Here is a 19,410-nt window from a genome sequence, read left to right as displayed (position 1 = left end):
AGAGGCCCCAAGGGGCTCCAAGCCCCTTCCTCGTGGCTCTACAACATGGCTACTTCTTCTAAAACAACTACAACTAACCTTCTCTTCCGTTCTGCTTGTGATATGTTTATATTTTGCAGAAGTGCTCATTGGGTAAAACCTCAAAACTTCCAGGGTCACCACCCCCTGGGGTTTTACCATTTTATAACTTCAGGGGGAAAACTGTTTCCCCCCACCACACCCACAGCATGGCGGTGTGTGCTCTGTGACCCTGCAATCAGAGGAGTCTGTACACCAGTACAGAGAAATCTGTCATCTTCTGTAGGCTACTCTGGATGAATGTCTATCAATTTTAAGCCAAACTCAGAGAATATAATTTTCTGGTTCAAGGATTCTTGTTACAGTTTGTAATACATAAATCTGTAAAGCAATTTACATTTTCCTGCATGTGTATCATTCTAATATAGTTGTTTTAAATAACAGCAATTTATTTTGGTTGATAAGAGTAAAAAAATTTCAGACTTCAAGGCTAAGGTGTCAGGATTTTTTAACCAAAAACAAAAAAAAAAAGGATTAATGCAATTCTATATTCTTCTGCAGTCCTTTGAAGAAATAAGTTTATAGTGGGAAGGTAATGGAGGATGTGCTGCTCTTTCAGATTGTACTTAATTAGGATGCCTCCTAGGACTTTAGCCTAATAGTGGCACACGGTTATAACTGCTACTCAAACAGGACAGCATTAGCATAAATTGCTTTTAATGTGATTATATTTATCCAAGGTTGAGCAGCTAAATGATGCTTAGCCAGGTGTTAAATAGGTATGGCTATCTAAGGTTTAGTCAATTACTGTAGACATTTGCCAATTAAGGAGAGTAAAAGAACAAATAAAAATTAAATTCCCTTCTACTTAGCACCTTACATTGTGTTTACAACTCTCAAAATTGGTTTTTAAAATGTCTTTCTCTATCCTGTACTCTTTAGAAGTAAAGAAATTTCTACTGAACTTTTAACTGCTCAGCAGAACCAGTCTTACCTACTCTTGCAGCAAAATAATCCTTATCTATTTTTCTGGGTTTCTAGCTTTTTTCCAGAGTACTGGAAAATATCCAGTTCCTATAACTGGAAAGATATTAGTGGATTGTGTAGTACATGTGCAACTGATTAAAAAATTAAAAATTACCTACAGTGCAGTACTCCTTCTCTATAATCCTGTATCAACAGAAGTGGTACCCTTGTGCTATAAAGTTTTCAAGCGTACATAGCTTTTTTCTGCAACATTATTCTCCCACTAAGCACCTTGCTGCTCTTCCCACTGACGTGGAATGAAACTTTATCAGGAGCTGTCATTCAGATCCTACAGATTTCACGTGAACACAGACCCTATGGAGACAGAGAAGACTCCAGCTGGATGAGGTGTGATCTGTTAACCCTGTGCTAGCTCTCTATTCAACCATGGGCTTTCTAATGGCTTTTTGATTTCTTTTTTCGCTTGTTTTCCCAGCAGGGAAGTGGTAAGAGGAGGCATTTGCCCTTTTCCATAAATTTCTATTGCAAACACATTACTTGGCACTTCTTCATTATCAAAGGGGCCTGTTGCACATAAATCTCACTTAAATGTTAATCAGCTTCCAGTGAGCTGTAGTCAAATGATGAAGCAACCCAGAAGGGATCTGAAGTGGAAGAAGAATCAGAGAGAGGTCTTCTGGCTTTTTTATGATTCAAGGCTTTGGACAAACAAGAAGCTGTTCCATTGTGGTCCTAAGTTTGTTATTATTGCTGCAGGAAGCAGATATGCTGAAATCTCCAAAGCCATACCTTTTTTTCCATGAGGGAGTGCAAAAGTCGGTTTTCCAAATGCCTAGAAACACCTGAAGCAACGCTGCAGGGCTTCCACTGGCAGTGGAGGAGCCAACTGGCACCAGCCCATACCTCCATCTCCAGGTCTTGGCTGCTGGGGTGCCATGTAGGGCCTGTGCGACTGCACAGGCATCTAGGTGACTTCCATGAATTAATGAAATCATAGTACTGTTTGTGCCCTGTTAGAAGGGGGAAGGACTGTTTGTGGGCTAATTTTGATTGATGATTTGAAAACAGATGGTGCTAGCAGAGTTGTACATGATGCAGTACCACAGGTTTTGAAGAACTCACATTTCATACAGATGCAGGTCCTGATCATCTAAAGGTTTATGTATAGTCATAATCCATGAGTGTAATTAGCTGATTTGCTTTGTTCAAGGTGTTCAGGTACTTAAAATGAAACACTGGTGTGTGAGTCTGAAACAGCACCACAAGGGTTTTATTAGCTCTCAGTACTTGAAACTGATGTATTGGCTGGCATTTCATTTTCTTCTGTAATTGTGCTATACAGCCTTTTTTATGATTGCATACCGTTACAAGCAGAAATATTTACAGAAGGTGCAGGACCAAGTGCCAGGCTCTACGGCAGCGTTGTGTGCAGCACTGCGATATTGAGGCAATTATGATGTCCGTTGGTCAAAGTGATGGTCACAGTCTTGATTCATCAGGGATGGGGGAAGCTCACAAACATAAAGTTCAATGGGTTAATGTGCATTCAGGTTCAGGTGGGAACTCCCAGGTACCTCCCCTGGGGCGAGAGGGGTAGTTTTACACTGTTTGATGTAACACTGGATCACGTCCAGTCCTCTGGTGGAAGGCCCCAGAAATTAGTCTGGGGGCACTTTTGAGGGTTTTTGATTTGCGACACTTTCTAAGGCATGGCTGATGTTTCTCACACCAGAGCCCATTTTGCCCCATCAGCAGGGATGAATACCTCCAGGCCTACATGTGAATGTCCACTACCTCCTTGGGAGCAGGGCAGAGGGGTTTATGCCTGAGCCAGTTGTGTAAGGGAGGACATTGACATGGCAGGACTAAAGTGGGACACCTGCAGTGTCCCACTACAGATCCCACATCCATAACACTCATCAGACTCCTCTGTGCCCTTGCCACAGGTCTTACCTGTGGTCAGAATGGTCACTGAGCTGGGCTCTGTGTGTGGCTCATTCATTTGGCTGTCATTAGCCTTCCAGGAGAAAAGAACTGTTCTTACCCAAAAGCATGCAAGCTCATTACTGTTCATGGTGCCCTCCACATTGGTCTCCTTTGATCAGAGAAGTAAATTTAGACTTGAGAGAAAAACTCGAGGCTCAGCGGGCTGCCCCCAGTCCACCTCTCTCTGCCTTTAAAATGCTGTTGAAAACACTTTTAGCAAAGATGTTTCCCACTTATGGGGTATAATTATGAGCTATGTTCCTTTACAACCAAGATCTTTGATCCTAACAGAATTCAGTCTTTTAGTTTAACAGACTTTTAATTATTTGACTCATTTTTATCTCTGCAGTCCTTTGAGTCCTACCTCCACTGGGAGGTAACGTGCTGACTAAACACATTTAGTGTTATCTTACAGATAAGACTGAAAATCCTTGCAGTAGAACTTGGATCTCAGATAAACTCTCTGCAAGGTGAGATTTATTGTGGCCCCAGTGGTTCTCCAGTGTGGTAGGGAGGGATTTGGCAGCACAGTGGAGATGCCCATCCTGATGTGAACTCCCACAGCATGGTAGTTTATTGAGAAAGTTGTGAAGTTGTGGTGTACCAGCGCATTGCCAGAGCTACTGATCAGAGGTTGGGCCACAATTTGTTGGGCTGTTTCAAATGGATTTTGCTGGCAATGTGTTATGTCCTCTAAGCCCTAATGATTTGCTTTGGTGGCTTTGTCCCACCTTAGCTTTTCTTAACAGTAAAATAAGGTTCTAACAGATAGCTGTATGACTAACAGAAGGAGCAGGTTTTCTTCTGTGAGTGTGCAACTCTTTGAAGGTGCTGGCCTTAAAATTGGAAATCCTGGTATTGTATAGCTTCCTCAGGCTATGCAGATTTCTGTTTAGTCAAACAGGCTTCTGTGCAGTGCAGGCATCTTGGCAAAACAGCACCAGATGCTTTTTCTAGGATCATCTTGTAAAGGGATGCATAAATCACCTGTTTACAAGTCCTCAAAGGAATAGTATTGATTTGGCATAAATGGTTGTATATGGTAATAAATAACAATCTAATGGTCACAGGGATGACTTCCAATGTTGTTTTAAGTTAATGTGAACACAGGTTTCAGCTGTTATGTCTGCACTCTGAAAGAACAGACCTTGATCCCATAATGAGGTGTGTGCAGCAGTCTGCTTGTTTATGCTATGTGTGTCTTTGCTACTCTGCAAGTCATGGTCACTTCCAGTAAGTTTTTCTTGCATGGAAAGTGGGGGGAAGTCTCAATGAAGTTATGGTGGAAAATCCATGTCTGTTAAGTGAGTAATGTTTTTGCATTGCAGTTAAAATATTTGTTAGGGAAGATATTTGGACTCAAAAATGTGAAGTCTGTAACTCAGGACATTTAAAAGACAGCAGCTAAAGCCAAACATGTAGAAAACAAAAATTCAAAATGCATAGGATGTTTGGAAATTCCTCACAGCTCTCAAACAGGCAAGGTTTCTTTAGAGCTCAGGATTTTTTATGTGGGTCTTTTGTGAGCCTGAGCATTTTCAGAGACCTGCCCTGCAGGTCTTTCAGGAGAAGCACCAATAATGTTGAAAGCTTACTTCAAAAGGCAAAATTCTCAAAGGTTTTTTATGTGGCACTTGGTTTCATTTTTTAACCCGTAGCTGCTAATTTTTCATAAACCATAGGTAAGCCATACTCCCTTTTCTTAGTCTTATTACTAGAGTCCAGCTAGGAGTCTTCAATTTGCTTTTGAAACATTAAGCTAGGAGGAAGCCATTCTAAAGCAAGACTTGGCACATGTACAGATGAGCCAAAAGCATCAGCCTTTTTCCAGGAGCAAGACTGCAGCTGGAACTCAGCACCTCTGTGATCTTGCAGCAAAAGAGCCAAAAGGCTCTTGTGGACAAGGATCTGAGGGTCAGTCTGGAGCTAGGAACCTCAGGGCATCTTCTGTAATAGACAGCACCTTCCTGGATTATTGCCTTGTGATTTTTCCTGCAAGTCACAAGCAGTTGGGTAAAACACCATCCCTCCTCAAGGTGCCTGTATCTTACGTGCTGGAGGGCAGTGTTGCAGTGAAAACCAGTGCAGCCTGTGGGCTACATTCCCTGTGCAGGAAGGGTTCAGGTGGCAACACACTCCACATGCTGCCCTGCTACCTCCTGTCTCTGCTGTGCCCTGGTGTGTGCCATTGCAGGTTGGCATGCAGTGAGATGGAGAGGGGCCTCCATCTTCACTGTGTTTCTGCACTGTTCTGTCATGTGGAATTGCTTCCAAATCTCATCCTCTGATAGTTTTATGTCATTTAGTTTTCTTAAGATATTGCTCATCAGACTCCAGGTTGCAAAGCAGTTAGATGGAACAACCACCTGTACCTGTTACTGAGCAGCCCTTACATTTCAAGGGCTCATTAAGGGCAAAATCTAGTGCTGTTCAGTTAGATATGGGTACTGTACTTAACTGCAGGACGGCGTTCATCTCTCATACAGAGCTGGAAGGCCAGCAATCCATCTGCCACAGTCACTCTTTCTCCCTGAATAGCTTCGGTATAGAATTCTTCAGTTCATTGGGCCTTTCAAATGAATGAAGAAATTGGCCATCCATGCTACATTAAACCCTGCTTGGAATATTTACAGATTTTTATAAACAAATACTTTAGTTTATACTAAACCTGGGGTTTAGGAGTATCCTTTGCCATTCTAACTCTTTACCAGTTAGAATCTTGATGGTAATTATTTATGTGGAAAGCAGAAAGGCATTGAAGACTTCAGAGAGAGAGACTTCAGGCATAAGAGGCTGTTGGGAGCTCCAACTTTGCTTGTCTGATTTAATTGTAGTTAACTACTCAGTATAACTTAGCTAGGGATGAAAAGTCCCAGAGAAATCTGGAGGTAACAGGAGGGTCACAAAGTAGGAGTGGGCTGTGGTTGCTTGGAGGACATGAAAAAGCAGACATGCAAGACCAATGAACATAGAGTCTGGTATAGCAAGGATGGCAACTGGGCAAAGCCAAGCTTCTTCCTGACACAGCATATACCACTTCAGCTTTTTCAGAAGAGCTCCAGCTCTTAAGAAGCCTGAGAACAAATAAACCTAATTCTGGCACTTCCTTCACCCATGCTAGAAAGCTATACTGTGCTGTGGTGACTAGCAAGTACAGTGCAAAAAATATCTTTTGTAGGGCAGCTTTATTTAACTTTTGAAAAAATAAGGTCAGAAATTTAGGGCAATTAGTGTGAGCAAAGCTCGGCAGGTTCACATCTCCCTTATGCAACCAGATCTCTAATTACTATCTGCATATTTTAAACACTTTATACAGTCCTTTGAAATACAGCTTTTTTCTAACTACAATCTTGTATGCAGTTTCTCATTTTTTTAACAGTTGAGAGCTGCATGTGTTTTCTGTCTTAATTTGTAATTCTCTTCCCATTTCATCTTCAGTAAAACATCTGAGTAAATTTTCCTGTGTATTTACAATTGCATTTGGAATTATGGGTTATAACTTCAGTAAGTTGCATGGTTAGGAAACTGTAATGAACTTTTTAATTATATAGATTGAGCACTAAACTTCACATATATGTTTCATGGGTAGGCAGTTTATTACATTTGTAGATCTGCTTTGTCTAAGTCTGTGTTTTATTCTTTGAGAGCTGAGGCACACACCTGTTAAATTGAAGTAGGACTTGCTGTTTTGGAGATACTACTGATTCTACTGCCATAGTTTGTTTTGCTTGTTTCTAATATGTCAGGTTTTTTTGTTTACACAGAGACTTTGCTTATGTGGCAAGAGACAAAGACACGAGAATTCTAAAATGTCATGTGTTTCGATGTGACACACCTGCAAAAGCCATCGCTACCAGTTTACATGAAATCTGCTCAAAGGCAAGTGGATTTAAAATCAGCTGCATTCGTCTGTTTAGAGATCCCTGAGCCTTATACATACATGTAATCAGCAGTTGTATGCAGTGTTAGTTTAGTTTATATCACTGGCAACAAGAATGATGTAGAGAATTTGTAAAGGAAAGGATGCAAACGGATAGGAATTATGGGAGAGTGAGCATTTAGATTTGAGAAAGATGGTATGTGCTTTTGATTTGACAAGTGTGTATAGCGACTGAAGGTTTTCTTGAGTAAGAAAGAAGCTGCAGGTTCAAAATGGAAAAAGAACACAGAGCTTCAATGAATAATAAACTGTGATCTTAAACTCCATAAATAAATCAGACCTTGCTTGAATGGTGTTATTCAATGGTATTATCCTGCAGGAGAGACAGAAAATAGTTGCTAAGTATATTTAAAAAAAATCATGGAGAAGAGGGGGTGTAAGCTACTGTGGTTAGGAATAGTAAAGAATCCTAGCCCCTGCTGATCATAGTGTTGTCTGTAATACTGGAGAGGACTGTATTTTTTGATCATTTTACCTTATAGATTTGACACCATTTCCTGGTTATTAATTTTGATTTTCTTGGATGATCTGTTTATGAGTGTCCTCTGTACACTCATTTCATGCAGCAATAGCAAGGCAGCACATTCTTTACAGCAAGCAGTCTGACTGAAATACTTTTTAAAGAGGAAGTTAAACCAATCTACTTGAAGCTCCTCTTTTACTCTTTTATTGAGCTGTGGTGGATTTGCAGCTGCATCCCCCTTTTTGAAAATACTATGCTTCTAATTTTGGTTTTCATTAAAATATGGCAGTTTGCACCACAGGAAGAGTGGGCTGTGGGGACTAATAACTTTATCAGTTATCTCTGTGTAACTTGTCCCTCCTCATAAGTCACAGCTCTTCTAGAAAAGCTATTTAGAAACCGTTCAAGTTCTGAAATTCTGCTGTATGCCTGTCATTTGCTTTTTACATTTTGTCTTCATGTTAGTGAGTGGAATCAGTGACGCCAAACCCTCCTCTATAGTCAGTTGTATAGTCTAAAAAATTTTCATTTTTGCAACACCACAGATGTGATTCTGAACTTGTGATATCTCATGCGAGCAAGGTGAGCATTTGCACAGTGTGCATTACTGTAGCCCTCTGGGCAGCACAGTTATGCCTGAGGCAGAAGGTAGCCCAGCAACTGTGCAAAGTCTGGCACGTTTGTCCTGGTTCAGGTGCCAGAGGGAGTAGCAGTAGCAGCACTCAGGTAGCTGCTTGGTTTGGCCAAGGAGCTGCAGGCTGTGCTTGGTGAAGTTTAACACCAGGGACTGCAGCAGTGGCTGACTGGAGAAGCCTAGACCTATTGTGTTCTTCCTAGTTCTTCTCCAATTCTCCAATTCACACAGGTGTTTCCAGCAAGTCAAGCAGGAAAAAACATGCTACCCAGGCCCTAGCACAGCTGCTTTTATCCAGTAAGGTCAACATGAAGTAAATACTGTGGTAGCTATACGCAGGGATATCAGAAAGGGAGCAGAGCTGTCACACAAGTAACTACGACATGAAACTTCTGACATCAATTTTGTATAAGAGAACAACAAGAGAACAACTAGACATTTAAGACTATAGCTAATGGAACAGATGTAGCATAAAGAAGCAGATAGCAATGGTTCATATATGAGCTTTGGGAAACCTCTGTTAGCTTCCCTGGATACCTTCTCTGTCATAACCATCCAAATGGTTATTTTGAAGTAGGTTTTTTTTTTCCTCTTTTGTTACTATTAAATATGTTGGGGGAAGAACAGGTTGTATTTTGCATGGGATTTTTAATTCCAGAATAAACATAAAAATGGAGGAAAAAATCATATACAGCAGAAGATAGTTCAGAGAGAAACATAAATAATGAACACTCTTCTCTGTGTGTTAAATATTTATATTTCTTGCTATATTACTCCTCCTCCTATCAGCTGCAATTCTACTGTTCAGAAAAATGGCTAGAGTTTTTTTCCTCCTCCATCTATCTTTCATCTAGGCTTGTACACCACTTAAGTTCTTTATGTAGTAAAGGAATGCTGAATAAAGTGGAGGAAAATTAAAGTTGTTATTTAAAAAGAATAACCTGCTTAGTCATGTGGCTTCTGACTTACTTCAGATTTCAGAAACTAGGATTGTAATAGGAGTAAATTTGTAGTTGTTGCTGTACTTTTTTTTTAAAATGCTGTATTATCACTGTCTTCTTCAGATTATGGCTGAACGGAAGAATGCTAAAGCCATGGCTTGCAGCTCATTGCAAGACAGGACAAATGTCACTCTTGATGTTCCTCTGCAAGGTACTGTGTTGCAGCTAATATCCTCAGGATGGTCCTGTTTTAGATGAGTTTTGTTTCTGATGCAGCTTTGGATGAAAATGCAGCATATTGATTGGAGAGCAAGCCTGTCTTTTAATTAATGTATCTGACTGTAACCTGTTCCTGTTTTACTTTAAATATTTTTACTTGTTATGTTGACAGTAATGAACCTCTACTCAATTATGTCAACTTGTGCATTTCCTCTTTTATTTTGAAGTGCAAGTGTTGCAAATCCAGTCTTACTTTTTTGGGGATATTTGGACATAATGTCCTTTCAAACCAAAATACCTCCTGACTTGAGACTGCACCAGTTGGCCAAATTTTCCTGTTACAACCTGCCCCAGAAGGCAAGGGTAACCCAGATTCTTTTTAAAAGGTCCCTTGGGGTGGATTAGAGTGAAACAACACTCTAAATATAAATATGTTTGTAAATATATATATGTAGGGTTTATTTTGGTTGCAAAGGAAAACATGTATGTAGCCATGTTGATTGGTATTATATACAGAACTATAGCAATATAAAAGCATAAAAATAACACTTAAAATGTATAAGGAAAGGTAAGAGAAAGAAAGGATAAAAGTAGAAAGATGTATAGTCACCACCTGTTGGATGCAGCGATGAGAGTTGGTAGTTGCAATTTCAGTGTCTGTTGGCTGAAGTGACAGTCACAGTCTTGTGGAAATGATGGTCTTGATTCCGTGGGGGCAGCCCACAAAACTCAAAGATTTCATGAGTTATGTACTCTCAGGGTTCAGGGGGAAACGCTTAATACTGTCTGTGGACTGGGGAGTTTTACACTTGATGATGTAAAACTTTGTGTTAGCTTTACAGGACATTATATGCTTCTAGATCCACCAATTTGTAATGAATATCTTACTTCTAATCCCTACATCAGCTTGTGTAATGGTCTGTGTAATGTGTAGTGTTCGGACAGTAGTATTGATTACTTGGAGACTGTATTTAGCATATTAGCAAGGATGGTATTAAAAGCAGATTCCAGATTTTACATAGTTATTTTAGTGAAACTTAGGTCTATACGTCTCAAAAACCCATTCATCTATGTTTTCTGGTTTTTAATATGCCAGCAATATAATGTGACCTTATTCTTAACGTCCACCAAACATCAGCTGATGAAAATTTATTCCTAATTCCTTTAGAAATTATTGAGGCTTGCTCTTGTTAGAAGAAGTAAAAATCTGTTTTAATCGATCAATACCTTCAGAGTGCAATTACTGGGTAAACTGTTCTATGTTATTGATGAAATAAAAGTGGTTTTTCCTGCTGTGAATGCTGATTAATAGAAATTGAGTTTTGTTCCCATGCAGTAGATTTCCCAACACCAAAGACAGAACTGGTACAGAAGTTCCACGTCCAGTACCTGGGCATGCTACCTGTAGCTAAACCTGTGGGTATGTAACACTTAAGTGTCTTCCAAAGTGCCTTGCATAAGCTCTGAAAGCTGGACTCTGGCTAGCCTAGGGTAAATGCATGGTTTTTGAAGGGTACCAACTCTTGTGTTTCACCCATACGAATCAGGCACGAAGACATCAAATATTCAGGGCATCCTATGAACATGTGTTTTGCAGCCAGGGTATTTTGGGAGCTGCCAAGAAGGTGAAGTTTTTTTCTACATCTTCCTCTGAATATAAGCTCTGCTACTAATGAGAAGGGCCCTAGAGATCTGAAACGGTGCAGCAGCTAAACAGGATGCTGTCCTGGTTTTTATAAGCCAGAGACACCTGTTTTGGTTTTGCAGATGAAGAAATACAACTTCACAATACTTCCTTCCATTATCAAAATAATTTTAATGAGGAGCCCAGAACAATCTGTTTTCTGTACTACAATGTAAAGATAAAAAGTTTTGTTATTGTTTACATATTTTATTTTTCATTATTGCATTTTCTTCTCTTTTAGGAATGGATACTCTGAATAGTGCCATTGAGAGTCTTATGGCTTCCTCTAGCAAAGATGACTGGATGGCAGTTACCATGAATGTTGCTGATGCTACTGTCACAGTAATCAATGAAAGAGTAAGGCAGACTGTCTTATTTAAAACACATTTAACATGAGTGTTGAAAACCAGGAACACAGAAACGTTAGTAGAGTTAATTTACACTGGAATTCATTTGTTTATTTTGCATTTTGTTTCTTTCCAGAATCTGCAGAGGCTCTTACTGCTTGTATCAGCTTCAGCTTTCTTTACCATTCCAAGCATGTTCTCAGAAATAAAAAGTATTCATTAGATACTTAAATTCAGTTTCTAGGAATTTGGAGCCTAAAATGTTGTAGGTTAAGCCCCAAGTAACAATCCTAAATTCCAAACTATATTTACTTTATTCTTGGTATGGAAACCAAGAGTAATATTTAAATCTGTGTTACAGAGGAAAATGTAGAGCATTTTCCATAGAGATTAATACAGTGAAACTTTTGAAGAAAGTCTTTTATATATGTCTTTTGATGAGATACTAAACCAGCATCTCTATAGCATAGCAATGATAGGGGAGCATATTTTGGAGTCATTATAGGCATGTTGTTTTGTTTCTTCACAAAACGAGCAGTTTGTGAAATGTACAACATGCTCTGTGCTAACATTCAAAGCCTTGGTTTTCCAGTGACATCCTAGAAGGAGATCCAGCCCAGGCCTGAGCACGCTGGGCATATGCAGATAAATCAGGAATTACAATACTATTTCAGCATATCCTCCTATTTAATCAAAACTGGAAGTTCCACAGAATATCCAAGAGTAATGGTCATTTGATTCATTACCAGAATGAAGAGGAAGTCATGGTGGAGTGTCGTGTGCGGTTCCTGTCCTTCATGGGAGTAGGCAAAGACATTCACACATTCGCCTTCATTATGGATACAGGAAACCAGCATTTTGAGTGCCACGTTTTTTGGTGTGAACCAAATGCAGGCAACGTATCAGAAGCTGTTCAGGCTGCTTGTATGGTAAGTGACCTTCTTCAAAGGCATCTAATAGCACTTAGATTTTTCACTGTCTCCATAAATAATCATCTTTCCAAATTCGCAATTATATTAATTTCAAGGCAGAAAAAGAATGAACAGATAAAAATAGGAATTGGTGTTATGATATATTTAATTAATTAAAATCCAAACATTTAAAGTTTGAAATGCCAGTTTAGTGAATAATGCCCCTTTAATCATCCTCCTTACCTTTGCAATGTCTCTGTAAGTTAGAAATCTTTTCTTTCACTACACTATTGTTATACAATCCAATGGCAATATAGTGAAAATAATCCTTGTTCCAAAGCAGCTGAACCCAGAAAACTTATTTTTCAGTTTTCAAATGGCTGTTTATATGATGTAGTATCTGTTGTGTGCTAATGAAGTTTCTGCCCACACACTGACAGACCAATGTCCCGTTAACTTGAGCTACGCTTTCTGTCACAGCCAAAACAGAGGTTTGGCTATATTTAATGAGAAAGTACTAAGAGTGTATTTAAAATGCTCTGTGAAATTATTGGATAAAGTATTGATTGCGGAATGGTTTTGCTTTGTTGCAGTTACGGTATCAGAAGTGCTTAGTAGCCAGACCTCCTTCACAGAAAGTTCGACCGCCCCCACCTCCTGCAGACTCGGTGACTAGAAGAGTTACAACTAACGTAAAAAGAGGAGTGTTGTCTCTCATTGACACTTTGAAACAGAAACGTCCGGTCACTGAGATGCCATAGCTGCGCAAGAGGGAAGATTCTTCTAACATTTAACTGAAGATAACAGTAGCTACACTAAGGAAAATGAACTGACGATATCTGGCCTTCCATTTCAATTGCTGATGCTTTGTCTTCAGAGAATTTACCCCTATCAAAACAATATTAGACAAGCATGTTCTCTCGTTCTTGCCACCATCGTCTGATATGAAAAGAAGCATGAATAATTTTTTTGCTGTCAGTGAGTTACATCATGGGCAATGGAAGGTTTGTTTGATTGTAAATACATGAACATTACCTAAACTCACACAAAAAAAGAATATGGCCATGTCCCTCCCAGTGAACTCATGCTAAAGTCCGTGGAGTGAATGATGCCTGAGTTAAAATTTCACCTTCTTGAGCTGGATTTGTCACAAACCAATCTTAAATCCTACAGCACTTTGCTGTGTTTTCAACACTGGAATGGGTACCAAGTATTAGCTACCATTGAATTACTGTAGATTAAATAACAAGTTTTGTTTTTTACAGAACTACACCTGTTAGTTTTAAATTGTTTGTCAGCGTTGGTCTAGCAACCACTTTAACATCTCCCTGACATGCTTTGGAATCATGGTGTAATTATTTCATCTTTTGGTTACACACTGTGGTCTTAGAGAAGAATCGTGTTTAAAACCAAATCAATGATGAAAAATCCAGAAATGGTTTTAGTAATTGAGTTGCAGGGTGATCAACTGAAGCTTTTCAGCTTTAAACATACAAATGAAACTGTTGGCTGTTAAATTTATTCTCCTAAATCTGTCATTTATTCATCAGAAATACCATTTGTTTCATGCAGGGCTCAAAACAATCAGGACTAAGTAAGAAATAATGATTTTATTGTCTTAAAATTGTTACAGAGGCTAAACTATTCCATACTTTTTCCATTCAAGTGTTTGATGAAATGTTCAATTCCGTGTCTCGTTGCACAATTCCCCCTTCCCCTAGAGGTTGCTGCTGAATACTTAGCATGCCAGAAAAAGAACAATTATGTTTCTTGTTATTTACAAAATTCCATGAAATTATTTTACTTTTAATGCTCTTGTAACAAAATTAGAAGAGAGTTGTTTTCTGACAGGGTAGTGCTTCAGGTGATACAATGTTATTTCAATGCTTTTGCTCCAAAGGCTTCATCTGATTGCTTTCATTGACACACCTGCAGACCCTCACAAATCAGCCCAGCATTGCCCTCAAAATTGCACCTCAGGCTAGTTTTGAAATGCAGTTATGCATCTTCAGTCTTTCCCTTGGCCATCTTCTGTCTAGACCTGCAGATTGGTACACACTTTGGACATGGAACATTAAAAGTATTTTAAAAGTATTTTTAACTAATGTTAAAAATGTTTTGCCTCCATTTATAGATAAGTTCCAAACCTTAAGTGTCTCCCAAGTCTGCAAATCTGGTCATACTGCAAAGATAAAGGAACATTGTCAATGTTATTCTTACAATAACTCCTTTTTATTTTACTATGCAAGAGACTGTTACAAACAAACTATTTTCTTTTTTATTTCCTTGTTTAAAGAAATTAGTGACAACACCTGGGCAAAGTAACTTAGGAACACAACAGGAAAAGAATGACGATTCCAGAAATTTCTGCATTGAAAAATGCTGAAATATCATTAAACTAAACTCAGCATGATGTATGAGCAAATGTCAGGTGAAGGCTAGCTATGCAACTATGGTAATTATATTTAGCTCTCTAGAATACGCTCTGAAGAGCTCATCCTCCACCCATCTGAGATCTCTTCATGACAGAGATTCTGCACCTCAGGCACTGAAGCAATTGTTTCCCCTCTCAAGGCTCACATTCTTGCCATATCCTTTGCACCAGCTCTATTGCTTGTACAGCTGGAAGAGAAGCTGCTTGTGCTGAGTGTGCAGGGAGAGCTGCAGGTGAGGGGGTGCAAACAACTCCCCTCCTCCTAAGCAGTACCAGTGGTTTAACCGAGTACAAAGCCAGATCACAAAGCATGGGCATGGCAGCTTGCACACCTGCTTCTATAGTTTCTAATATTGATCCCAGTCACCTCTGCTAGGAGCAGTATAAAAACTCACTTCCTATCAGAGAACCACAGAACTATTTGGGTTGGAAGAGACCTTAAAGATCATCTGCTTCCAACCCCCCTGCCATAGGCAAGGACACTTTCCACTAGACTGGGTTGCTGAGCCCCATCCATCCTGGCCTTGAACACTTCCAGGGATGACTGCCCTTAAAATGTGGTGGCTAACACTGTACCTTTAGGTATATTTGTGAAGTTAAGAGATAAAAGTTTCCTTTTTTGGCATTGTGCCAGTGATTCAAGTTTTATTTTAAATTACTTTACAGTGTGTTTTTAAAGTTCCAGCTGGGAACAGCGTGATTTGGGATTTGCAACTGTTGTACAACAGTGAAATAATTTTAAGCAGTATAATTAAATTTCATCATTGCACCTCTACAGTGCTGATTCTCCCCAGGAAAGATCCAGACTCTAACTAAACCAACACTTAGTGAGCAGCAGTGTGAAGTTCTGCACCAGTGTTGTCAAGGCTATGAACATCTGGTTAGTTTTCAGTAGCAATATGTGCAATTGCAGGAAGGGCTGAGAAGACAGAAGGGTATTTGAAAAGCTGTACTTCACTCACCAATGTTTGTTTTAAGAGGTTTGTGTCTGTTAACAAAATGCTGTTGATTTTGCAAGTATTTAAGTAGTGTGCTTAATGGTCTGACTATATGTGGCCTTTTTGCTTCAGTAGATCTCCTTATTCTCCAAAAGATTTAATATGCATCCAGGTGTTTGCAGAGTTGGAGCCTAATATTGCAAAGCCCATTATCTTTTGTTAAACAGTATATTCAGATGCTCTTTTTACCATGGCCAAAAAAGTATGTATGGGGTGTGTGTGTTTGAGCAACTGCCACTGTTCTAGTTGATGTTATAGCGACCCTTCAGTTATCTATGCATTTTTTATAATACCTAGTGATTCTGTAGACTGGCAGCCATGTTCACTATGCCTTGTATGTCTGATGCCATATTCTAACTTAACCTGTTAAATACAGCTTAAAATATTTTTATTTTATTTATTCTATTTTTACTGAAATATCCTGCATTATTATGTTGATGTATTGTCTTTACCGGATGTGCTCTTGTAACATTCTCCACTCTGTATACTATAGGTTGCCTAAAAAAGGCAGGCTTTGTAATTATTTGTAGTCACATTTTTATTGAAGTCTGTAGAAAAATCATGTAAAGCAAAGCTAATTTCTTCATTTTTTTCAATGCAAGTACTAAGTTAGAGGTAAGTATAATGTGTCAGTCAGTCATGTCATTAACACACTCCCTTGCAGAAGCAAGGAAATTTATTTTCAGTCAATGACTAAAAGATAAAAGCCTTTCTTTTGAAATCTGCAGTGCTGGCTGAAGGTTTTATTTAAGCCACTTACTGTTTCATTTGAAGGGGAGCAAGGGGGGGCTGTGAGAGATGTAAGGCCACAGAGGCCACCTACAGGGTGGTTAAATGGGAATAACAAAAATTGCATGGAAGGGCATAGAATCCATTCACAGTAAAATGAGGTTTTAGTGATATACTTCCTGTGCAGAGTCACATGTACCTAGAGAAGTAATATGCCCTTTTGAGACAGAGGAACAAAAACTATGTAGTATCTAATAGCTTAATCAGTTCTGTGTCACTGAGAGTTCTACATCTCTTTCCTTTTAAATGTATCAAGCATTTCATAGATCATTTACCTAGAGAGCTAAACCTGTTAATATATCACCCATGGAAAAGAGAACTTTCTCATTTCAACAGTGAGTATGGCCTCAGCATTTCAGCATTACCATCGACCACATTACTCCTTTCTTGGGCAGGTTAATTAACACATTGCTACAACTTGTATGTACAGTCAGCCAAAGCAGGTTTGTTTAACAGCAGTAAGAAAGAAGGAAACACATCCACTGTTTATTAGGAGAGCCCAGTCTTACATAAAGCACCTGACTGACACAGAAAAGGACAATTTTCCCTGCTGTTGGCCACTTCTCCACATTTAAATGTAATCTGTTCTGAGAATAAATTTAGCTGCATAAAGTGATTGTCTCAACTGTTACTGCTCCATGAAACTGGGAAATTATTTTTTTGTTCCAAATGGTGGTTGAGGGACGGGAAAAACAAAGTGGTGGCTTTAGAGGCAATAACAGTACAATGGAGACTTTTGCATCTGGAAAGTTGAATCAACAGTTTCTAGTTGAAAATTACAAACTGGGACAACTGGATTACTGAAAAACAGTTACATAAGATACAGTTTTACTGTAAAAAGTCATTGAGTGTTAACTTAATGTACAAGCATCTACAAGCCATCTGGACTCAGTCCCAGATGTTTCCACCAAGTGAAGCTCAGTGCTTACAAAGCTGCTGACCTGCAGAGTCAAAATATTCACTCTCTGATATTCTTAGTAAGACATCAAGATTCTAACTGGTTTAGCTTCCATACTATTTCAAAAATGCAAATTCTGAAAGCAAGATGAGGCTGATTGTGGGACGTCATGACATATATTACATAAGTAGCCCAGAAATTCTGTCATCAGACACATACATGTATGTTCTTTTACAAGTAATTTTAACTTTAGTAATGAATGATACAGATCTTGATTTAAAAAAAATCATTCTCTAACCACAGAATCTCTTAAGTTTATTTTAACCATTTAACAACCATACAGGAAGAAAAAAAATTATATCTTCTTAGTGTCCATTCCCACTGTCCAACATGTAGAATCTCTCCTCCTCCTAGATGGTTTTGAAATAAGAATTTCTTTTTTTCCAGTTCTGCATATTGTGGTGCACAGGTCTAAATCTATCCTTACAGGTTTGCTCAAAAACAAGAGCAGAATTCACTATGTAAATGGAATGGGTAAGGACCATGGGTTGCTCACAGGGATATGCAGGAGGTGTGGGATGTCTTTACCTAGGAGAGCTGGCTCAGATTAAAATGCTAAAAGAAATTTTCAGTGATTCAGTGAAGCAACAATATCCAATGAACATGAGCCAGCTGTTTATGTTGCTGGTGTAGTATCATTCACATCCTTTCTTATAAAGGTACTGCTGATCCAGCGACACTGACTGGTGTGGGTGAAGAAAAAGTAGAGATGTTAAAACATTTTCTCTGGATCGATCTAAATCCAGACCCATATGTCAAATCAATTAAGATTCCATACTACATTCTGTTGCTGCTCATGGCAACACTCTTGCCAAGTATCTTAAATTGTTGCCTAGAGGAAAATTTCTCTTCTGGGCCACAGCTACCTTTTCCTTTCTATATTGCTGTGCTGTTTCATTTTTAGAACACTTCTAAACACAAATCAGATTATTGTTAAAAGTATCTTTGTGTCTCCCTTTATGCTCTGCTTAGATGATAAAACAACCGTAGCTATTTTCCAGTTATTTAACCTTTGCTGGGAAGAGGGAGCAGCTTAGAAGCCCATGACTGTTTCCAAAGACAAGCAAACTACTCTGTTCAGTCATTATTCAGCTGACTAGCAGTAACGTTTATAAACGTAAGTTGTTTTGACAGTGTCAGCTCTTTTTCTTTTAAGAAATTGATCAGGAGCAATTATGAGCTGTGACATAGTCTGACATGACATTATGATGACAGTTCAGCATTTCTAACATGAGAATATTTTATCCATTTTTCATTGTTAATATTTTGAAGTACACTTGAGTAGAAACCAAGGGAGTAAGTACGAGAAAGCCTGTGCATGGCCCTTAGTATACTTGGCCAGTTTCCTGTACAAAAGTTCACATCTAGTTTTAGAAATAAAGGTGAGCTAATGGGCTTACTGTGCAAAGCATCAAAGTGGACACTCGCAAAAATGGTACCTAGCACTTGTAAAGAAAAGTAGCCACTTAAAAAACGCAGTGTCACTTAAAAAAAATATCCATTTGAAATTGATTACTCTTACAGAACTAGGCCATGATGGGGGGTCAGATGTATGATTTAACTTGTCAATTTAAAGTGTATAGCAAGAGATTACAGGTTTTTGACCTCACTCCTCGCAACAGTCTATCAGCCTTAGGCAGCTGAGCTTCATTCACTTTAAAGTGTGATTAGTGGATTAAAAATTACTATATAACCTGGAGATTTCTACACATATAGCCATAACATAGCTCTTTCCCACACCAAGATTATCCTGCATAAATATATACTGTAATCAAAGAGTATTGATTAATATACAGAAATCTTTACCTTCTGTATAAAGGAAGAGCCAAGTTTGAAGGTTCCCATGGTCAGAGATGTTTAAGCACAGTTGGCTTGACCCTTTTAGACAGGGGTGGTGGAATTATTCAACCACTTGGACCCTGTGCTCCAGTCTGGCTATGAAAGTGATGGTGACTTGATACCCTGAGTTTGTTTCCTTGCAAACTTTCCTATGGTTTTATCACTCTGGAGGCAAAGTGATTTTCTCAGGCTTCAATATAACCCCGTTATGTCCTGCACGTGCCCTTCGAGGAGGTGTCTCTCAGACACCTTGCCCAGAGGG

General features: G+C 38.9%; 1 protein-coding gene and 1 long non-coding RNA gene across 15 annotated transcripts in view; one reads left to right on the top strand and one right to left on the bottom strand.

Moving 5' to 3' along the window:
* APBB2 (amyloid beta precursor protein binding family B member 2) overlaps positions 1-14,224 on the top strand; it is a 164,725-nt gene extending 150,501 nt beyond the window's left edge. For 10 of the 14 annotated variants that reach the window (XM_018068550.2, XM_008927420.3, XM_018068572.2 and 7 more), the window contains 6 exons: positions 6,756-6,870; positions 9,093-9,180; positions 10,525-10,608; positions 11,114-11,229; positions 11,969-12,148; positions 12,724-14,224. In XM_018068550.2, coding sequence (XP_017924039.1) covers positions 6,756-6,870; positions 9,093-9,180; positions 10,525-10,608; positions 11,114-11,229; positions 11,969-12,148; positions 12,724-12,891 — 751 coding nt within the window. In that variant the 3' untranslated portion in view covers positions 12,892-14,224. Of the gene's footprint in view, positions 1-4,903; positions 5,028-6,755; positions 6,871-9,092; positions 9,181-10,524; positions 10,609-11,113; positions 11,230-11,968; positions 12,149-12,723 lie in introns of those variants that run through there. The other 4 variants (XM_008927414.3, XM_008927415.3, XM_018068623.2 and 1 more) reach the window with 3 other exon arrangements.
* Positions 14,225-17,547: 3,323 nt separating this feature from the next.
* LOC108638910 lies at positions 17,548-19,385 on the bottom strand. Its single transcript, XR_001920152.2, has 2 exons — positions 19,116-19,385; positions 17,548-17,992 (listed from the first exon to the last, which is right to left on the bottom strand). It is a non-coding gene; the product is annotated as an uncharacterized LOC108638910 (long non-coding RNA).
* Positions 19,386-19,410: the final 25 nt, after the last annotated feature.

This window comes from Manacus vitellinus, unplaced genomic scaffold (assembly GCF_001715985.3).
Source record: "Manacus vitellinus isolate BGI_N305 unplaced genomic scaffold, ASM171598v3 scaffold_0_pilon, whole genome shotgun sequence".
In the NCBI taxonomy this organism is placed as follows: Eukaryota; Metazoa; Chordata; class Aves; order Passeriformes; family Pipridae; genus Manacus; species Manacus vitellinus.
This window is presented reverse-complemented; position numbering and strand designations above follow the sequence as displayed.